The sequence below is a fragment of the Populus euphratica genome, unplaced genomic scaffold (genome assembly GCF_000495115.2).
Source record: "Populus euphratica unplaced genomic scaffold, PopEup_1.0 scaffold1.1, whole genome shotgun sequence".
NCBI classification, from domain to species: domain Eukaryota; kingdom Viridiplantae; phylum Streptophyta; class Magnoliopsida; order Malpighiales; family Salicaceae; genus Populus; species Populus euphratica.
The window spans coordinates 5996742-6013666 of NW_011499845.1; the positions used below are offsets into that span (position 1 = coordinate 5996742).

Genomic DNA, 16925 nt, shown 5'->3' on the forward strand with positions numbered 1-16925 from the left:
CATATTTAAAATATTTAAATAATATTTGAGAAAATGATAGTGATTATTTTTTAAAAAATTATAAATAAATTAAAATAATATTTTTTTTATTTTTAAAAAAATTATTTTAAATATCATCCCATCAAAACAATTAAAAAATAATTTAATTTTTTAAAAAAATCACAAAATACAGACAAATCCCGTGAATTGATTATTTAATCTGTCAAGGTGGAAAAAAACACAGTTGCTAAGTGCTGGTTCATTTGTGTGAAGAGCCCTTTTAATTAGGCTCATTTGAAAGTGCGGAGGGTGTTATTAAAACTGTCTTTTGTTTCAATTATATTTTTAAAATTGTCTTGTCACAGCATGTTTGAAATCATTTTAATTTAATTGAGTTTAAAGATTTCAATGATATTTAATATTTGAATTTATTTTAAGTGTTAATAATTGAATTTTAAATAAAATTTAATCTTTAAAAACATTATAAAATAAATTAGAAATCAACCTCTATGATTTATAATTATAAAAATAATAAATTTAATATCAAAACTAACATTTTTAAAATACTAATCTACCATTTTTTGTAGAGACCTTTAAAAAAATATTAAGATGACAAGGATAATATAAAAAACAAAATATATTGAATTATTTCAAATATGTGAATTTAATTTATTCATCAATTGAATTTAAATTAAATACTGTAATTGAACTATATATTACAATAAAAAATAAAAAATTGATTATAAACAACATATTAATTAACACGAACCATAGTACCATAGTTTTGCATGATTCATGCTAAAAACTTTTTCTTCAAGTCTTTGTTAAAGAAGTTATGGTTTATATTTTTCTAGTTTCTTTTTCAAGCATTAACACACACAATTATAATATAATATGTGTCGTGAACTTGCAAGTTTCAATTAACGAGAAAAGAATAAAAAAGTACGGGTTTTTTCTTTCTTTCTTTTTATGGGTTTTGAAACTAGAATCGAACGAATGATAACTTAAATTTTGAGTCCAATGAAATAATTTTCTAAAGTGGTTTATAGATAAAACGTGGATAGTTCTCTTTCTTTCAAACCCTCAAATTTCTAAACTAACAATCTATTGTGTATATTATTTTCATGACAAGTCTCTCTGGTTCCTGTTTTACCTTTTCTTTTCTTTTTTAATGAAATATTTAACTTATATTTAAGTGTTGGGTCATCACGGAACCAGTGGATTTTCGGGCATTTTGTGTGTGAAATGAAAGAGAGTCCGTGGATGTAATAATGATTGTGTTTTTAAAGTATGTATATTAAAATAATATTTTTTTTATTTTTTAAAAAATATTTTTTATATTAGCACGTTAAAATTATTTAAAAATATATATTAATTTAAATAAAAAATTTTAATTTTTTTAAAAGCATTTTTCAACAACAGAGGCCGAATATTACCTTAAACATGAAAGTTATCCTCCTATTAGAATTCCAAAACATGATTACGTTCTCGAGTTTGGCCTAATAATTTGATGATGGGTTTTGACCCTAATCTCTAATCCGCTTGATAAACTTGTTTCTCTTGGTTAGAATGGGTGGTTTTGACCCGAATCTTTAAATTGCTTGATAGACTTGTTTCTTTAAGAAAACCTAACATTTAAACCAGAAGTTTTCTTAAGCAAGAAATCTTAAGTTCAAACCTCCTCAGATGCCGTTAGATGATGAAGAATAGGCATTGCTGTCTATTTTGTTGCTGTTTTTGTTTGGTATTATATTTCAAACATGGGTTGAGTAAATTAAAAAAGAAAATTGTTTAAGATTAATTTTTTTATTTTTAAAAATTATTTTAATATGTTGATATCAAAATAAATTTTAAAAAATAAAAAAATATTAACTAATATATCTTAAAAAATATATATATTTTAAAAAATAATTATTACCCCAATTATAAACATATCTAAACAGCGACTCGATGAAATTCCACTCATATGCTAGTATTCTTTATAACCAACTGACAACTACATGTTCGTGCACTGACCGAAAACGTTTGGCTTCGGGAAAGATTCTAGAAAGGTTTTCGATATTTTTAGACTTAAATCCATAATTATTTAAAAGAAAAGGATAATTTACGTGCACAATGTTTCGGAAAAGTACTTGATTTATGCACCGATTGAAAACGTTATAGTTATTGGATATTTCTTACTTGACACGATTTTTTTAATGGATGAACAAAAATATTCATGATTACACATGCAAATGATGCCTTTTATCTTTCATACTTGAATGTTTTTAGATAATTCTAACGTATTTATTATAATATATTTAGAAATATAATAGTGGTTGTTTTTTAAAATATTTTTTTATTTAAAAATATATTAAAATATTTAAAAAAATTATTTTTGATATCAATATATCAAAATAATCTAGAAATATAAAAAAAAATTAATTTAAAAAAAATTAACAATACCAAATACATTAACTGGGACTGGGACGGGAATTTAGTGCATCCCTTCTAACGAGATTAGTCATATATAAATATTATTAGTTGTTTTATTTTAAGAATATGAACCTGCAGGCATAAAGGATCACAACACAGACTACAGAATTAAGAAGCAACCTGCTCCCCACTAAAATCACAGAACAGAAGCTACAAAAAACATTTGCCTGCCAGCAACAGGAAATCAGTTGCAGAAGAGCCAACTAATTAGGTTTCAAAGCCACCTTTGCACTTGTTTTTCAATGGAAAAGGGAGGATACAGGAGAGTTGCATTTGCAAAAATAATTAGCTAACGAAATTTGGTTGCAAAGATTGGTGACTGAGTTTTCAGCCGCGAATAGGTTTGCGATGCGTCTGAATTAATTTGCAACCGAATTCCGGTTGCAACATCATACCACCAAATAGATATCCAGCTCTATGCTAGCTGCTGTCTCATTCATGTGCTCTCCGATGCTCAACATGCAGCTCTGCGCAGCAGAAGCATTATTTATTAATTATAGCCTTTTTCCTTAGTTTGATAGTCTCATTTTTTTAATTTTATAAGGTCAATAATGCCATTCTCAATCATAATTGATTACTATATACAGAGTCTCCTGGAGCTTTATAAAGAGCATGCAAGAATTTCTTCTTCTTCTTCTTTTGGCTAGTTTCCTTGCGACTAGTGCGACAGCGTTTTACAGCAGCACAGCTATTCTAACCTAGCTTGGAGTTGATTGTATTAAATCATGGCAGGTCTTTGATCATCACACTTGTCAACGCCGTACATTCACCGTATCATAACCGTGAAGGGATGCTTGAAATTTCCGGCAGGAAATTGCAATTAATAGCGGTAACAGTGATTTTATAAATCCCAGTAATAATGATAACAAATGAGAGAATCGATATGGACGAGTGACTGTTCTTTTTCCTATTAGATATAAAATATGTATGAATTAAATTCTCCTTCGAGAAAAAAAAAGAAACACTAAATTCGGCCGCCCGCATCAAAATCATCGTCAACTCCTAATCAGTGAGGGCACTTCTCCTCTTCCTCCACCTCCAAATTCAATTATATATAAACACCGGCGGCATACTATGTAGGTTTATTATAAAATGTTTTATAAAATATCTTAAGCCAATTCATTGATAAGGATACAATAACATAGCTCTCTGATGATATTTCGTGTGGAATAATTTTTCTCCCTTCAAAATACGTGTCAATGTCGATGCATGGCCGCCTCTCCGCGTTGCAGGAGACCGTGACTTTTTTATTATGTCTTGTATGACGGTGAAAGAAATAAAAATACACTAGTAATTTTTAACTCCTGTACCCTTGCCTGGCGGGTTAAATATTGATTTTTTAATAACGTGTTTAGAATTAGAGGCGAGCTCGTGTTTTAAAATATTTAAATTTTTTAATATATTTTAGATCATTTTGATAAAATGATCTCAAAAATAATTTTTTTAAAAAAATTAATTTAATATATTTTAAAATAAAAAATATTTTAAAAATTAATTATAATTATATTTCTGAACAAATCCTAAATGAAGGAGGAGGAGAGGGATTCTAGTAGGGTAATATTTTAGTTTTTCACAAGTTTAGTATTATTTAATTATCTATAATTCTATTTAATTTATGGTGGGGGTATTTTTACTTCTAATTTTGTAATTACTATCAAGCATTTTTAATATTTAATTCCTTGATATTTTTACACTCTTAAAACTTTTACTTATTTATTTATTCTTCTTTTTTTATCCCTTAGCAATCACAACAAGAACCGAGCAATAGTTTATTGTAAAGGATGTGACATTTGATCTTTAAAAAAGAAAAATCAGAGAGAGAAAAAATGTGAAATTTGTCACCATCACCGAATCCACTCCAACGTTCTACGCGCTAACTGTGCAGACAAGGACACGGTCTTGCCTCTCCTTACAACTTCCTGGCCTAAATTATTGCCTCATCACAAGGGCCACCACCGCCCCCAACATTCCGCCCCCACATTCCCGGCCCTTTCGCATTATTTTATACTCCTCCTCCTCCTCCTTTTCTTTTTCTATCATTATCATTATCATTATCATCATCAACTTTGATTAATTTACTTAGCTAATTAAGCTTATAAATGCAGTTCTCTTGGGTCAAAAGATATCATTTTCCATACATATCACAACATAAACAAACATGGCATCAACTTCTGTGTGTTCATCTTCCCTTTCTTATCATCCACTTTTCGCCTCCTCGAAAACGAAACTCGACCCCAGAAAAAGGGTAAGTGCAAGAATCTCAGCTTCAAGAAGAGAATCACATGATCAAAATTACTTCAGCGGCAGGATAGTGGATGAGAACATGATTGTTCTTAGAAAAAGAATTCATGAGATGAAGATGGTTGAGAGGAACTATGAGCCACCTGCTAATTGGATGGAGTGGGAAAAGCGTTATTTTACTAGCTACGATTCATTGATATGTGAGGTGATGGGTTTCTTGCAATCCCAGTTGATGGATACAAGGCCTGGCTTGGCCTTAGGGTTCATTGCCTTGATTTCTGTAAGCGTGCCCGTGTCCACCGTGATGATGTTTTTCCATTTCACGGAGATGCTTAAGGTGGCCTTGGGCGGGCTTCCCGGCCTTAATTAGTGTCGCAAGTGTTGGAGCATGGAACTAGTGGAAAATATGTTCAGTAATTTCGTTGTGAATAATTTTATTTTAAAAAAAAATCGCAGAGATGATTATATTTCATTCTTTGTATTATTTTCAATAAATCAATTATTCGTTAGTCCTCGAAGGAGATTGGTGGTTTGAATCTCCACTCTCCATCCTGCGCGGCCTGATGGTAACCTTGTTTCGGAGGAAAGGAAATCAAAACATTATACCAATAAAGCACGTCAATACATGTTTTATGATTTTATATTGTATCTCGGCTGTTTAGTGCGCGTGACAAATCAGAGGTCATAGATTCGAGAATTGGGAGTGCCTTCTTTTTTTTTTTCCTTGCGCATTTCGACAAACGATCCTGTTGTCTATCATTTAAAAAAAAAAAACATAAGAGGGGAAAATAAAAAAGGTTAGGCGCACAAACATGGTTGCTATTGGTGGGTCAGGACCTGCCTGATCATTTGCTGTTGTTTTGTTTTTTAAAAATAATATTTTAGTAGATTCATTTATTCCTTAATTTTAATATAGTTCTTGAATATTATTATAAATTTTTATTTTTATTATTTTTTTAATTATTATATGTATAACTAAAAACAATAAATTGTACATGAAAAATTAAAATTTTCATCATTTTATTATTCAAATAATCATCATTTTATTATTATTATCATCATTGCTAAAAATACTATTATATCAACAATCATTTTATAATTATGATTATTGTCATTAAAATTATTAGTACTAAAAATATTATAATCATAATTATAATAATAATTATTATTAGTAGTAATATTATCACAATTATTATTATTATCATTATCATTATTATTATCTTGAGTGTATCTAAACTAATAAAAATTAACTCATTTTAAAGAAATATTTTTCATAGAAAATAATGTCTTTAATTCGTTTACAAGGAACTAGCAACCGGAAACCGGTTTAACCTCTTTAGTTTAGTTTGCCTGTATTCTGGAATAAAGTTCATTTAAAAAGGACCTGGGAAAAAATTCAATTGCAAAATCACTATACTGGAATAAAGTTCATTTTTTTCTTTTTCTTTCGAACTTCAATTTTCATCACTTTACTCTCTCAAATTCGGGCGGCCATCCTTCCTTTGTAGCTAGGGCGAGGTAGCCTTTGAGCAGGCCAATAAAGCTCCCACAGGCATATGGGCGAATGCGTGTGGGTCCTTTTTTTTTCACGGTAGTTGCTTGATTTTCCAATACCTTTCGTAGGCCGCGGGGTCAGGAGGCCGAAGGTCAATGAGGTAGCTTGCGGAGGAAATTCATTTTGTTGATTTGAGGTAATTAATTTTGATTTTTTTTAAATAGCATTGTTTATTTTTATGATAAAAATGGGTTTATGATTGGGTATGATTTATTTTACATGATGAGTAATTTAATTTTTTTAATTTACTATATTTTATTAATATTTTGATGGGTATTGATTTATTTGTTGATATTAATCTTTCCATTGATAATTAATTTGTGAAATAAGTGGTTATTGTTTTATAAGTAATATTTCTCGGATTGTAATTAATTTTTTGTAATGTGTATTTATAAGAGTTTGAGATTATAATAATAGTTTTTTAAAGTATTTTTTGTTTGAAAATGTATCATAATAATATATAATTTTATTTTTGACTTTAACACATAAAACTATATATATATATATATATATATATATATATGTTTCAAAAACATTTTATATAACTGAAAAAACAAACAATATCCCGTCATGTTTAACACGAACTAGATTAATGGGATGGGTCCAATAATATCGAAGGTCTCTCTCTCACTTTCTATTTTGCTCTGGCTATATTTATGATTTCCGTGATTAATGTTGGGAACCGACATCTTAATATCCTAATGCTACGACGTTCAATGCCACCCCTTGCATATATGATTTAATTATTAGTACGGTTGCGTTATAATTTTTATAAATGATTGAGAGTGCTCCATAATTAATCTAATAGGTCATAGAATTTACATAGCAGAATATTAGCAGGGTATTGCAGGTCAGCTTGTGCGTGCTAAACTAGGTCCCGAACAAGACTCGTAAAACAAAACTTACACTTTGTGTTATGTAATCATCAATATTAATAAGAAAAAAAAATTGAGCTCCAGACTACGTAAAAAAACATACCTCTTAGCGCAAAAAATGTGTCTTGAAATCAGCATTTTGGTTATCCTGCAGTATATTCCATTCTTTGTGAAAACCAACCTGATTTCCACCTATTTGTTTTTAAATCAAAATAATATTATTATTTTAAAAAAAACTTAACATATCAGCCAGTTAAGGCTTAAATAAATATGTTAACTGGGGTTTTTAATACATTAATCAATCATATTTTAAATCGACTTATAATTAAGGTCAGGTACTAAAGGTATAATTGTCAAAGGTTTTGTGAAACTTGCTAGGAAAGAATTCAAATCAAATCCGAATCCTTCATTTTTCTTGCTCAGTTTCAGAAAGATACTCTTCAACATTTTAATCGAAATCCCAGTTGAAAATGGGGAGGAAATTGGATACAATTGTAAGACCTGAACGCAACAGCGACAAGCAAATCTCATCTTTCGTAGCCTTTCAAAAAAAAAAAAAAAAAAAAAATTCAACTTCCATGTCAACATCACATTGAATTTTTCAAAACATGATGAGTATAGTTAATTTATATGATGCTAAAGATCATTTTATTTTTAAAAAAATACATCCATATCAAGACTTTTATTTTTACATTTTAAAAAAATTGAAAAATTTAAATTTAAATTTTATTTTTTTATTTTAAATTAATATATTTTTAGTATTTTCAAATTATTTTAATGTAATAATATCAAAAATAATTTTTTAAAATAAAAAATTATTTTAATATATTTTTAAATAAAAAATACTTTTAAAAATAACTACAATTATACTTTTAAATATTCACCACCAACAATAATGATTATGATTTATCATCACGTGAAGGCTCGGTGTGGGTATGGTAATCCAAGTAAAAATATGTATATATTTTTTTAATATCATCCAATTAAATTTAAAATTATTATTTTATTTATTTTAAAAATATTTTAAAAATACAAAAATAAATATAATTATGTAGTTAATGTTTGCGATAGCTTCCGCTTTAGATACCATGACCACATCCATCCAGTCCACGTCACATCTGTGTCCCAACTGGCCTTATTTCCACGTGTCAAGAAAACATTGTCTACTAAACTCCGACCCCACACACTCCCAAACCCAACCGAATAGAGACACCCCTCCCCCGTCTTCTACCGCAAAAACAAAAACCCTGCACCTCCTCCTCCATGAGGTAGCCCAGGCAGAGCGGTACTGTACCTCCAGTACCCATCGCTACAAAGCAGATATTGCCAAGTCAGCAAGACATGGCTAATAAAGAAGAGCCAAAAACTGCTCCACAGCCAGATCGGTGGTACAATCTAACCCTAGGTCCTTCCTTTAAAGAACAACCCTCCAACAAGTACTGCACTTTGCGATACGAATTCAAGCCCGCTTCGATCGATAAAAGTAAGCCCGGGTTATTCCACAAGAATAAAGACAATCGAGTTTCGGTCGAGTTTCAGAATAATCAATTAGGAAAACCGAAAGTCACTTTTGAAGGAAGCAGTGAGGATTATAAAGAAAACGATGCCGTTTTGTTTTTTGATGGCCAGGATTTCCGATTGGAGAGCCTTCATCGAGCTGTTAAGCAGCTTAGGCATCTAAGATTGCCTGGTGAATCTGCTGCTCAATCTTTGCCGACTGTGGAGGCTCCCGTGCTGTCTCCTGCTGGGAAGGGTGTGAAACCTTGTCAGATTGGGCGAACTGGATTCCCTGCTGTGCCGGTGGGTTACTGGAGCAATTTTATTTAGTGATCACTACAACGATGGCGCCAACCCGAACTAGTTTTTGTTTTTAATTTTTTATTCAAGCCTAATTGTTGTCGATAAGTCTTTGTTTGCCTACTCTGTTTCTGCATTGGCTGTTTAGAAGTGATCATCCGAATCTCTTTATATCATTCTGATTCCCTGCTGATGCTTTAGATTTCTTGTGCTTCATGTCTGAGCAGGTAGAGGTGGAACGGATTGATGTGGGCGGAACACAGGTTTCAGGTATTTGGAATAGTTTATTTATTGGCAGAGCCTGTCCAATTTTTGGATAATATACAAGTGATCAGAAATTCAAACCAAATTTTAATTTGAGAACGACACAATTGAATCCAGTTACCAAGTTTCAGAAGTTGCAGAAGTAATTTCTAAATCATGTTGAAGAGCACCTTTGTTAACTAGATGTACTTGTTAGTTATTTGATATGATATTTGCTGCCGTTCATCTAAAGGGATGGATAGACTATGCATTTCGTTTAATTAAGGTGACCCAAGTTGGATTATATGCTCGTCAGGATTTCCAATCCAGATTTCAATTGTCATCCGAAATGGCCATGTGGTAGTACTGTTTGCTTATATAAGTTGTGCATAATTTCCACGTTTCTAATCTGTATAAGTTTACTAGACATTTTGATTCAACAGCTTAGGAAGAATGTTTCATTTGGAATGATGCATTTTTGTTGGAAGATCTAAATGAAGATATTGCATGACATGCAGGACTGGTTATTTTAAAAAGCAAAAAACTCTTAGCAAACCCTTTTGATTTTTTTTTCCGTATTTGAGTTGGATTATTATTTTTTTTTAGATTTTTTTAAAAATCTCTAGAGGAAACCAGGATGTGCTCCTTCTTATTTCCGTCACTTAGATTTCCATTCTCAATATCCACCCACCTATCCAATTAGACAACTCTCCTTAAGTTGCCGACATGGCCAATTAAACACTTCCTAACTGTTTTTTCTTGATCCGCCTTTAACTTTTCTTACGCTGAATCTATAACTTATGCATTTTTGTTTGGTTATTTTCTTTTCCTGAAATCCAAGAATATTTAAATGGCTCGATTGTTGGTAAAATTGAAACCACAAATTTATTTTTCTCTCTTACTATTTGTCAATACCATTCATTCATATGAAAATGACACTTTCAGATGATTACTGAGCAAGAAATAAGAATATATCCTGGGTTCCGTTATTATTCTATGTGATTTTCAATGATTGCTCATTATTAAGTGATATTTAGTGTTTCGGCTTACTGTTATCTGCCATTTATACATCTTATTGTGTGTTTTCGTGCATCATGATGCTCTTATTACACAATAGGTACTAAAGCTGTCAGTAAGGGAATTACTGAGCATCCAACTCATCCACCAAAAGCATCAACTTCCTCACCAAGCCCTGGGAATGATGTTGAAGAACATCAAGATATAGACATCGAGGACATTTTTGGTGCTGGCTCACCTGAGGATGGGAATGCAATTGAAGAAAAAGTTGATGCTGGCTTTGATATCAATGTACCACAGCAAAACAACACTGATGATGAGATAGCTGATGTGGATGATAGTGGTGATGAGGCAGACAAGGGTCTCAATGCTGCAGAAGCCCTTAGAGCCCAGAAAAATGCAGATGAGAGAGATAAGCAGACTTCCACTTCTAGTAGCAGCAGTGGAAGTGGAAGCAGCGATAGCGGGGGGAGCAGCAGCAGCAGCAGTGAAGACAGTGATGAAGATTCTGTCAACTCTATTTGAAAGTTCAAGCAACTCCCAAGGGGCATCTAAAGACAAGCAAAGAATTACCAAATGTATACTTATCAACCCTGGATATAGAGAGAAATAAAACACCCCGGTTTGAGGAGGAAGGCATCATGTTTACCTTCTTTCTTTGATGGGATGCATGATCTTATGCAACAATGACACCGTGTTTTTGCATGTCAAATAGTAAGCAAACAGCTTTGTAATTTTTTGAGAACAAGACATACACGATAAGATTTGTATTTCAATTACGAGGGGCTTTTGGAAGGGTGACTTCGGATTTCACTGTCGTGGCTGGTTGAAATACAGCGTGGTTAAGTTGAATGTTAAGTTCTTGAGATTCCTGAGATCAGAGTTACTGGATGAATTTTTGATGCGGGAGTTCATGTTCCTGAGGCGAATGGACAGCGCGGACCTGATGCTGAGGTAATCAGACATCATCACTACTTCTAGTTTTACAGACATCCCTTGCTCCTGGGTCAACAAAGGACGGCGCTTTATGTTCATATTTCTTTCTTTCGGTTACAGAGGAGAGGAGAGGAGCGGGGCCCAGACCTTACTGGCAAGCACTTCTGGGGTTCATTCTGAAATTGATCGGGATGGTGGGAGCTAAGAAATAATACAGTGACAGGGGATCACTGCCGTGTGCTCGTTCTCTTTCTCCATTTGGAATTAGCAAAAGGAGATGTTGAAGTGCCGAAAGATTGACTGAAGATCTTTGCCGTATAGTTGAATTGAAATAACTCCGTGGGGTATTCGTGATTGGATTGAAATAGAGTTCATAAATTAGGCAAGCACTCTCGTATTATTCTGTTAAACCTTCAAGGAATTGCTATGGTACAATTTTGGGTATAATTGAGGACCCCGGCACTGCTGTTTCATTACCCACGACTTTCAACCTTCATCAAATTCAAAATCACTTTCATTGCTCTAACAAGAAAAAACTAAAGTCCCCGTCAAGCCCAATCGTGCAGGCATTTATTTATTTATTTTTAATAATGAGACCCCCATCAAAATTATTAAAAAAAAAAACATGTCACTCGTCATACTCAAATTACAACCATCATATCAGCGGTTGAAAAAAAACAGTGGCTCTTTATTTTTAGAAACTTATTTTTCAACCAAATATACTTAGAAATCCCATTAATAATCTTTTTAAAACAATTCTTAACCTTCAAAGACACTAAAAACCGGTCAAAATCTAAAATTAACTCAAAAACCGATTTCTTCCTGATTACATATTTGTTTTAGGCATATTAAAGATAAAAAAAAATCAAAATTAATCTTTTCTCATTACATGAAACTATTTAAAACAAAAATATAATTATTAGTGACTAAAATTTAAAAAATGATGTTTTTTATCTTTGGTGGGATTCCGCTCACCCTCTCTTTTTCTTTTTACCTATTTGACTAAAATTTAAAAAATGATGTTTTTTTATCTTTGGTGGGATCCGCTCACCCTCTCCTTTTCTTTTCACCTATTAAAAACTAAAAAATAATAAAAATAAAGTTTAATATCAAAATACAATTATTAAAAATGCAAAGGAAGGGTCACCTTCTAGCAAGAAAAATATAAAAAATAAAATATACTTCACAGATAAATTTGAACATGCCATTCGTATTATCCTTGTTTTAAATTTTAGTTTTGCTGGTTTTCAATTCAACTCTTAATCACATAAAAAAATATTTAATTAAACTCTAATTTGAACTTAATTGTGCTAGATTAAAGTTGAAGGGATGAATTAATTTTTTTAAAAAAGTCTTACTATTATAATCCAAGTAAAACATGGGATAATAAACAGTAAAAATGTATAGAATAAAACAGCCATTCGTTTTATATTACAGGTAATATATAGTTAAAACCAGTTTCGATGGAGGATCCTTTTCGTCTCATTTGTCGGGGATAGTGAGTAAATTCCTTGATTTTAATTTTTTCCAAGAAAGTAGGTGGATTGAAGAACCATTCCGAACATTATCATTTACGTTTTTTTTTTTTCATCTCTCATTAATCCGGGACGGATGATAGAGGGATTTTTTATATTTGTATTTTAAAATATTTTTTATTTTAGCATATATCAAAATAATATATTTTTTATATTTTAAAATTTATTTCTCGTATCAATATATAAAAACTATCTTAAAAAAAAAATCTCAAAAAATGATAAAACAGTTGTCTAACCACGACGCAAAACAGGTTGTTAGTAACGACCTCGAGCTGTTTTTATTGAGTTTATTACTGGTCGCATACCTGACACGGGACGCTGAGTGGCATTGGTGCATTTATTTATTATTTTTGATTGTTTGGTGACCCAACTTCTAATGCAGCCAGGCACTACGTCCTCTTCTTTGTACGACCCTTTCTCGAGATTCTTAAGAAGGGAAGGAAGCTACCAGCTCAAGCCCTCGTTCCCTTTTCTAGTCAACTACAAATGTCACCTTTCCATGGCAATTAATGCTAACTACATGGATGACTTGCGTTATGTTGCTTGCTACTCAAGTTAATTTATTTAATATAAAAATTGATGATAATGTTGTTGTTTTTTAAAAACAATCTAGGATTTAGATGGTTAATTTAAAGAGATTTAATTTAATATTATGATTATTTAAAAAAAATTAATGATAAAAATAAAAAAAAACAATGACTAGTTAGAAAAAATAAATAAGTGTCGTTGTTATGAAAATATATCTTCTAAATGTTTTTAAAGGATCTCAGGAATTTTATTTAGTAACAAAACAAAAATTAAATGAAAAAATAATAATTTTATAAAAAAATTGAAACTCACTTGTCAAGAAACAAAACAAAGATAAAAAAAACTAATATTAGTCGGCATATTAAACTTGTGGTTAATTTATGAGTTTGAGATAATTTTATATAGAGATAAAATGAATAAAATAATAAAGGCTAACTCATAAGAAAACTAAACGATAAAAGATGAGATTTAAAAAAATTAAAAAATAAAAATAAATCAATTGAAGTTACTCGGCTAGCTTGGACGTGATATTGAAACAACCCCGTAGAAATAAAAGCATCAAAAGACATGATGTTAAAGACCCAGCAACCTAACATCAAATGATAAAATTAAAAAATATAGTAAAAAAATCTAAAAAAATAAATTTAGATCATATTAGTTTTCCTCATGAGACTAAGTTGCCCCGTGAAAAATGAATTTAAAAAAATTACGAAGTAAAATTTCTAATTTTTTGAAATTAAAAAAATCAAAAATCAAAAATCAAAATCAAATATAATATAATATAATATAATAAATAAATAAATAAAATAAAATAAAACAATGAGGTAAAAACTTAAAAAATAAAACAAACCAGGAAAATAATGTTTTTTTTTTAAAGCAACGCAAAGAACAAATGCCAAATCTAGTATAGAAATAAATGAAGTAGAATATCAAGAGATAGAATTAAAAAACAAAATAAATTAAGAAAAAGATTATAAAAAAATAATTAAAATATTAAGAACTAAATATGATAGATATTTTTATAAAAAATATTTTAAATTAAAAAAAAAAAACAATAATCAAATATAAATAAAAAATAAATTGAAGGAATATTTTGAAAAGCAAAGGAGCGTGATGTGAAAATCAAGGACGAGAGGGGAAAAAAATACTGCCAGCACTAAACTAGAAATATGCTAGCCACACACGCCATTCAGGGATAAAAAGCCTCAAAGTTAACATTTGAGCAATAGACCATGTCTCATGACTGACCTAAACGACGCGAGCATCTCCTATCCAATAGCAGATGCATTGCATCTATTAACTATTTAAAAAAAAAACATAATATTTTTATATTTATTAAAAAACCAAATTATCTTCTATCACATTGATTATAACATTGAAAACCATGTTGAAAATATGAAAAAGCTCATGGATACTAGCTTTATATATTTTTTTATTTTAATAATAATTTAATAATCTCACTGCACTTAAAAAAATAAAAAAACTCTTATATATTAGTTTAATTATTATATTTTTTGCTTTTGAAATCAAGCAATTAATTTCTCTACACTAAAAACAAAAATATCTTAAAAATTTAGCCCAAGCCACTTTGCTAATGATCGGTGTATTATGTCAAAATGATTTTATTATCTCTAATGACTGGTTGGTTAATTGATTTTATTTGAGAATAATAAAATGGCTACTTCATTGTTTCGAGCATAGTTTTTAAACCCAGCCCGGTGGCCGGCCCGGTCCAAGGCCCGGGTTCCAGGTTTTTACCGGGTCATCGGGTTTTGACCGGGTCGTCCGGTTTCCAGGTCAACCTGCCGGGTTGGCTGGATAGCACCGAGTTATGACTTACCTTATTTTTTCATCAACTCGGCCAGGTTCCAGCCCCGAATTGGCCGGATCCTGAATCAACTCGTCAGGCTGGGTCGAGTTTTAAAACTATGGTTTCGAGCAACGAGGTGTGACGTTCTTGCTTCTAGCAGGACTAAAGAGGAATTAGCTTAAATTCCGGCAGTTCATTGGACTCTGTTTTTTAACACAACTCGTAGTTATTTTTGTATCAAGATGGGATTATTATTATTATTATTATTTTCAAGTCAACAGGAAATGAAAGATGCCAAACAGGCTAGTAATTAATCAAAAGTCGTTACAGTATTTTTTGTCATAATAGAGTTTTTCCTTTGTTAGATGGAATTAGATGATTGGAATTGGGATTCATTGTGAGTAGGATATATATTTTTTTTATTAAAAATTAAATACATGAACCTTTTAAATATGATTCTTTTTATAAATTTAATTATAAAATTAAAGAGGTATAAATCAACTAATTAGATTTTAGATTTATTCTCTAAATGTTATCAGCTTAAATTTTATATGTATTAGAAATATTAAATATTTATATAATTATTAATTTTAAAAATTTAAAAATTACTTAAAATTAATTAAGTTATATATAATAAGTTGACCAAAATATTTATATTAATAAAAAATTAAAATAAAATTCACGACACCTCTCATTTTAATAGTTATACTTAGACACAAATCCCTTGTAATCAACGTCGTACCAACCATTTAGCGATCCAATTAAACAAGTGTTTTGTGAACCCAATACAATAATTGGCAGGCATCAATCACACCATGATGCCTCTCTTTTTAATTTTTTTTTATAAATGTTTGCCCTACTTCCAGAACCAGAACACCACCCCACTGTCCCTCTCGGCCCTCAAACCCCTTTATCATTGAAACAAGCAAAGCAAAATCCTTTTACTAGGGAAACAACAGTTCCCACACGCGCGCAAAGAGTGTGTGTGTGTGAGGGAGAGAGAGAAACTAAAAGAATAATAAAAATAAGAAAGAGAAACAAGAACGAAGAATCAGTCGGTCCCGATAAATAATTAGATTAAAAAAAAACGGATAAACTTTATTTCTGCCCCTACCGGCTACAACATATTACGCTTCTACCCCTGTGTTTTGGATTTTCCAATACCATCCTTCTAGTTTTCAGAAAGCTACAATGCCACTCCTAAATAACTTAACCTTTTCTATTTAATTCTTGACTTCTCATGCACCGGGATTAAAAAAAAAACTGAGAGAAAAATAAGAAAAATAAAACAAAAAAACCTTTAAATGATTTTTTTTAACTATTTAGAAATAAAAAGCAAATCAAGATTTCTCATAGCTCTCTGTTCATTTAGATAGAGAAAAAATATCAATCAAAAATCAATAAATAAAAATTTCATGGATATAAATAAGATAGTTAAAATTAACTTGTAAAACTTGATGATGTCTTAATTAATTCTAATTATATAAATTATATTAGTTAATCCTGAATTATTGAATAAAAATTACTATTTCTCTTAACAAGGAGATTATTAAAACTTCCCTTGTTATAAAAGATAATTGATTTTTAATGCTTGAACTATTATTGGATCTTATTTCTTCAGGGAAGTGATGGGGATCTAATGAAGTGGTGATATTTATAAAAAATAAAAATAAAAAATGAGTTTACTCTTTTATATTATCTTCTAAAATTTAATTCTTATAGTGAGAAAAGATAATTTTTTGAAATTCCACTCCGGATGGGAATAAACTGGAGTCAATTCTCATGCACGAGAATTTCCCTACCATACTTCACAGCTAAAACAAAAAAAATTGACTTTTTAAAAACGCAGGGGTAAGATTGAGAAATTGAACACTGTGAGGTTAGAAATTGAATATTAATGAATCATTAAGGGAAAAAATGTAGTTTACCCCATC

The 16925-nt window shown here is 30.5% G+C and overlaps 2 protein-coding genes across 2 annotated transcripts; both read left to right on the forward strand.

Annotated features, from left to right (window-relative positions):
- Positions 1-4525: 4525 nt before the first annotated feature.
- On the forward strand, positions 4526-5169 carry LOC105124652 (uncharacterized). Its single transcript, XM_011024758.1, has one exon. The coding sequence runs from the start codon at positions 4613-4615 to the stop codon at positions 5063-5065; it is 453 nt and encodes a 150-aa protein (XP_011023060.1). The 5' UTR covers positions 4526-4612; the 3' UTR covers positions 5066-5169.
- A 3162-nt stretch (positions 5170-8331) lies between these two features.
- On the forward strand, positions 8332-11056 carry LOC105124661 (ELL-associated factor 1-like). Its single transcript, XM_011024769.1, has 3 exons — positions 8332-8925; positions 9150-9192; positions 10283-11056. Exons 1-3 carry the CDS (start codon positions 8467-8469, stop codon positions 10705-10707), a joined length of 927 nt encoding a protein of 308 aa, XP_011023071.1. The 5' UTR covers positions 8332-8466; the 3' UTR covers positions 10708-11056.
- Positions 11057-16925: the final 5869 nt, after the last annotated feature.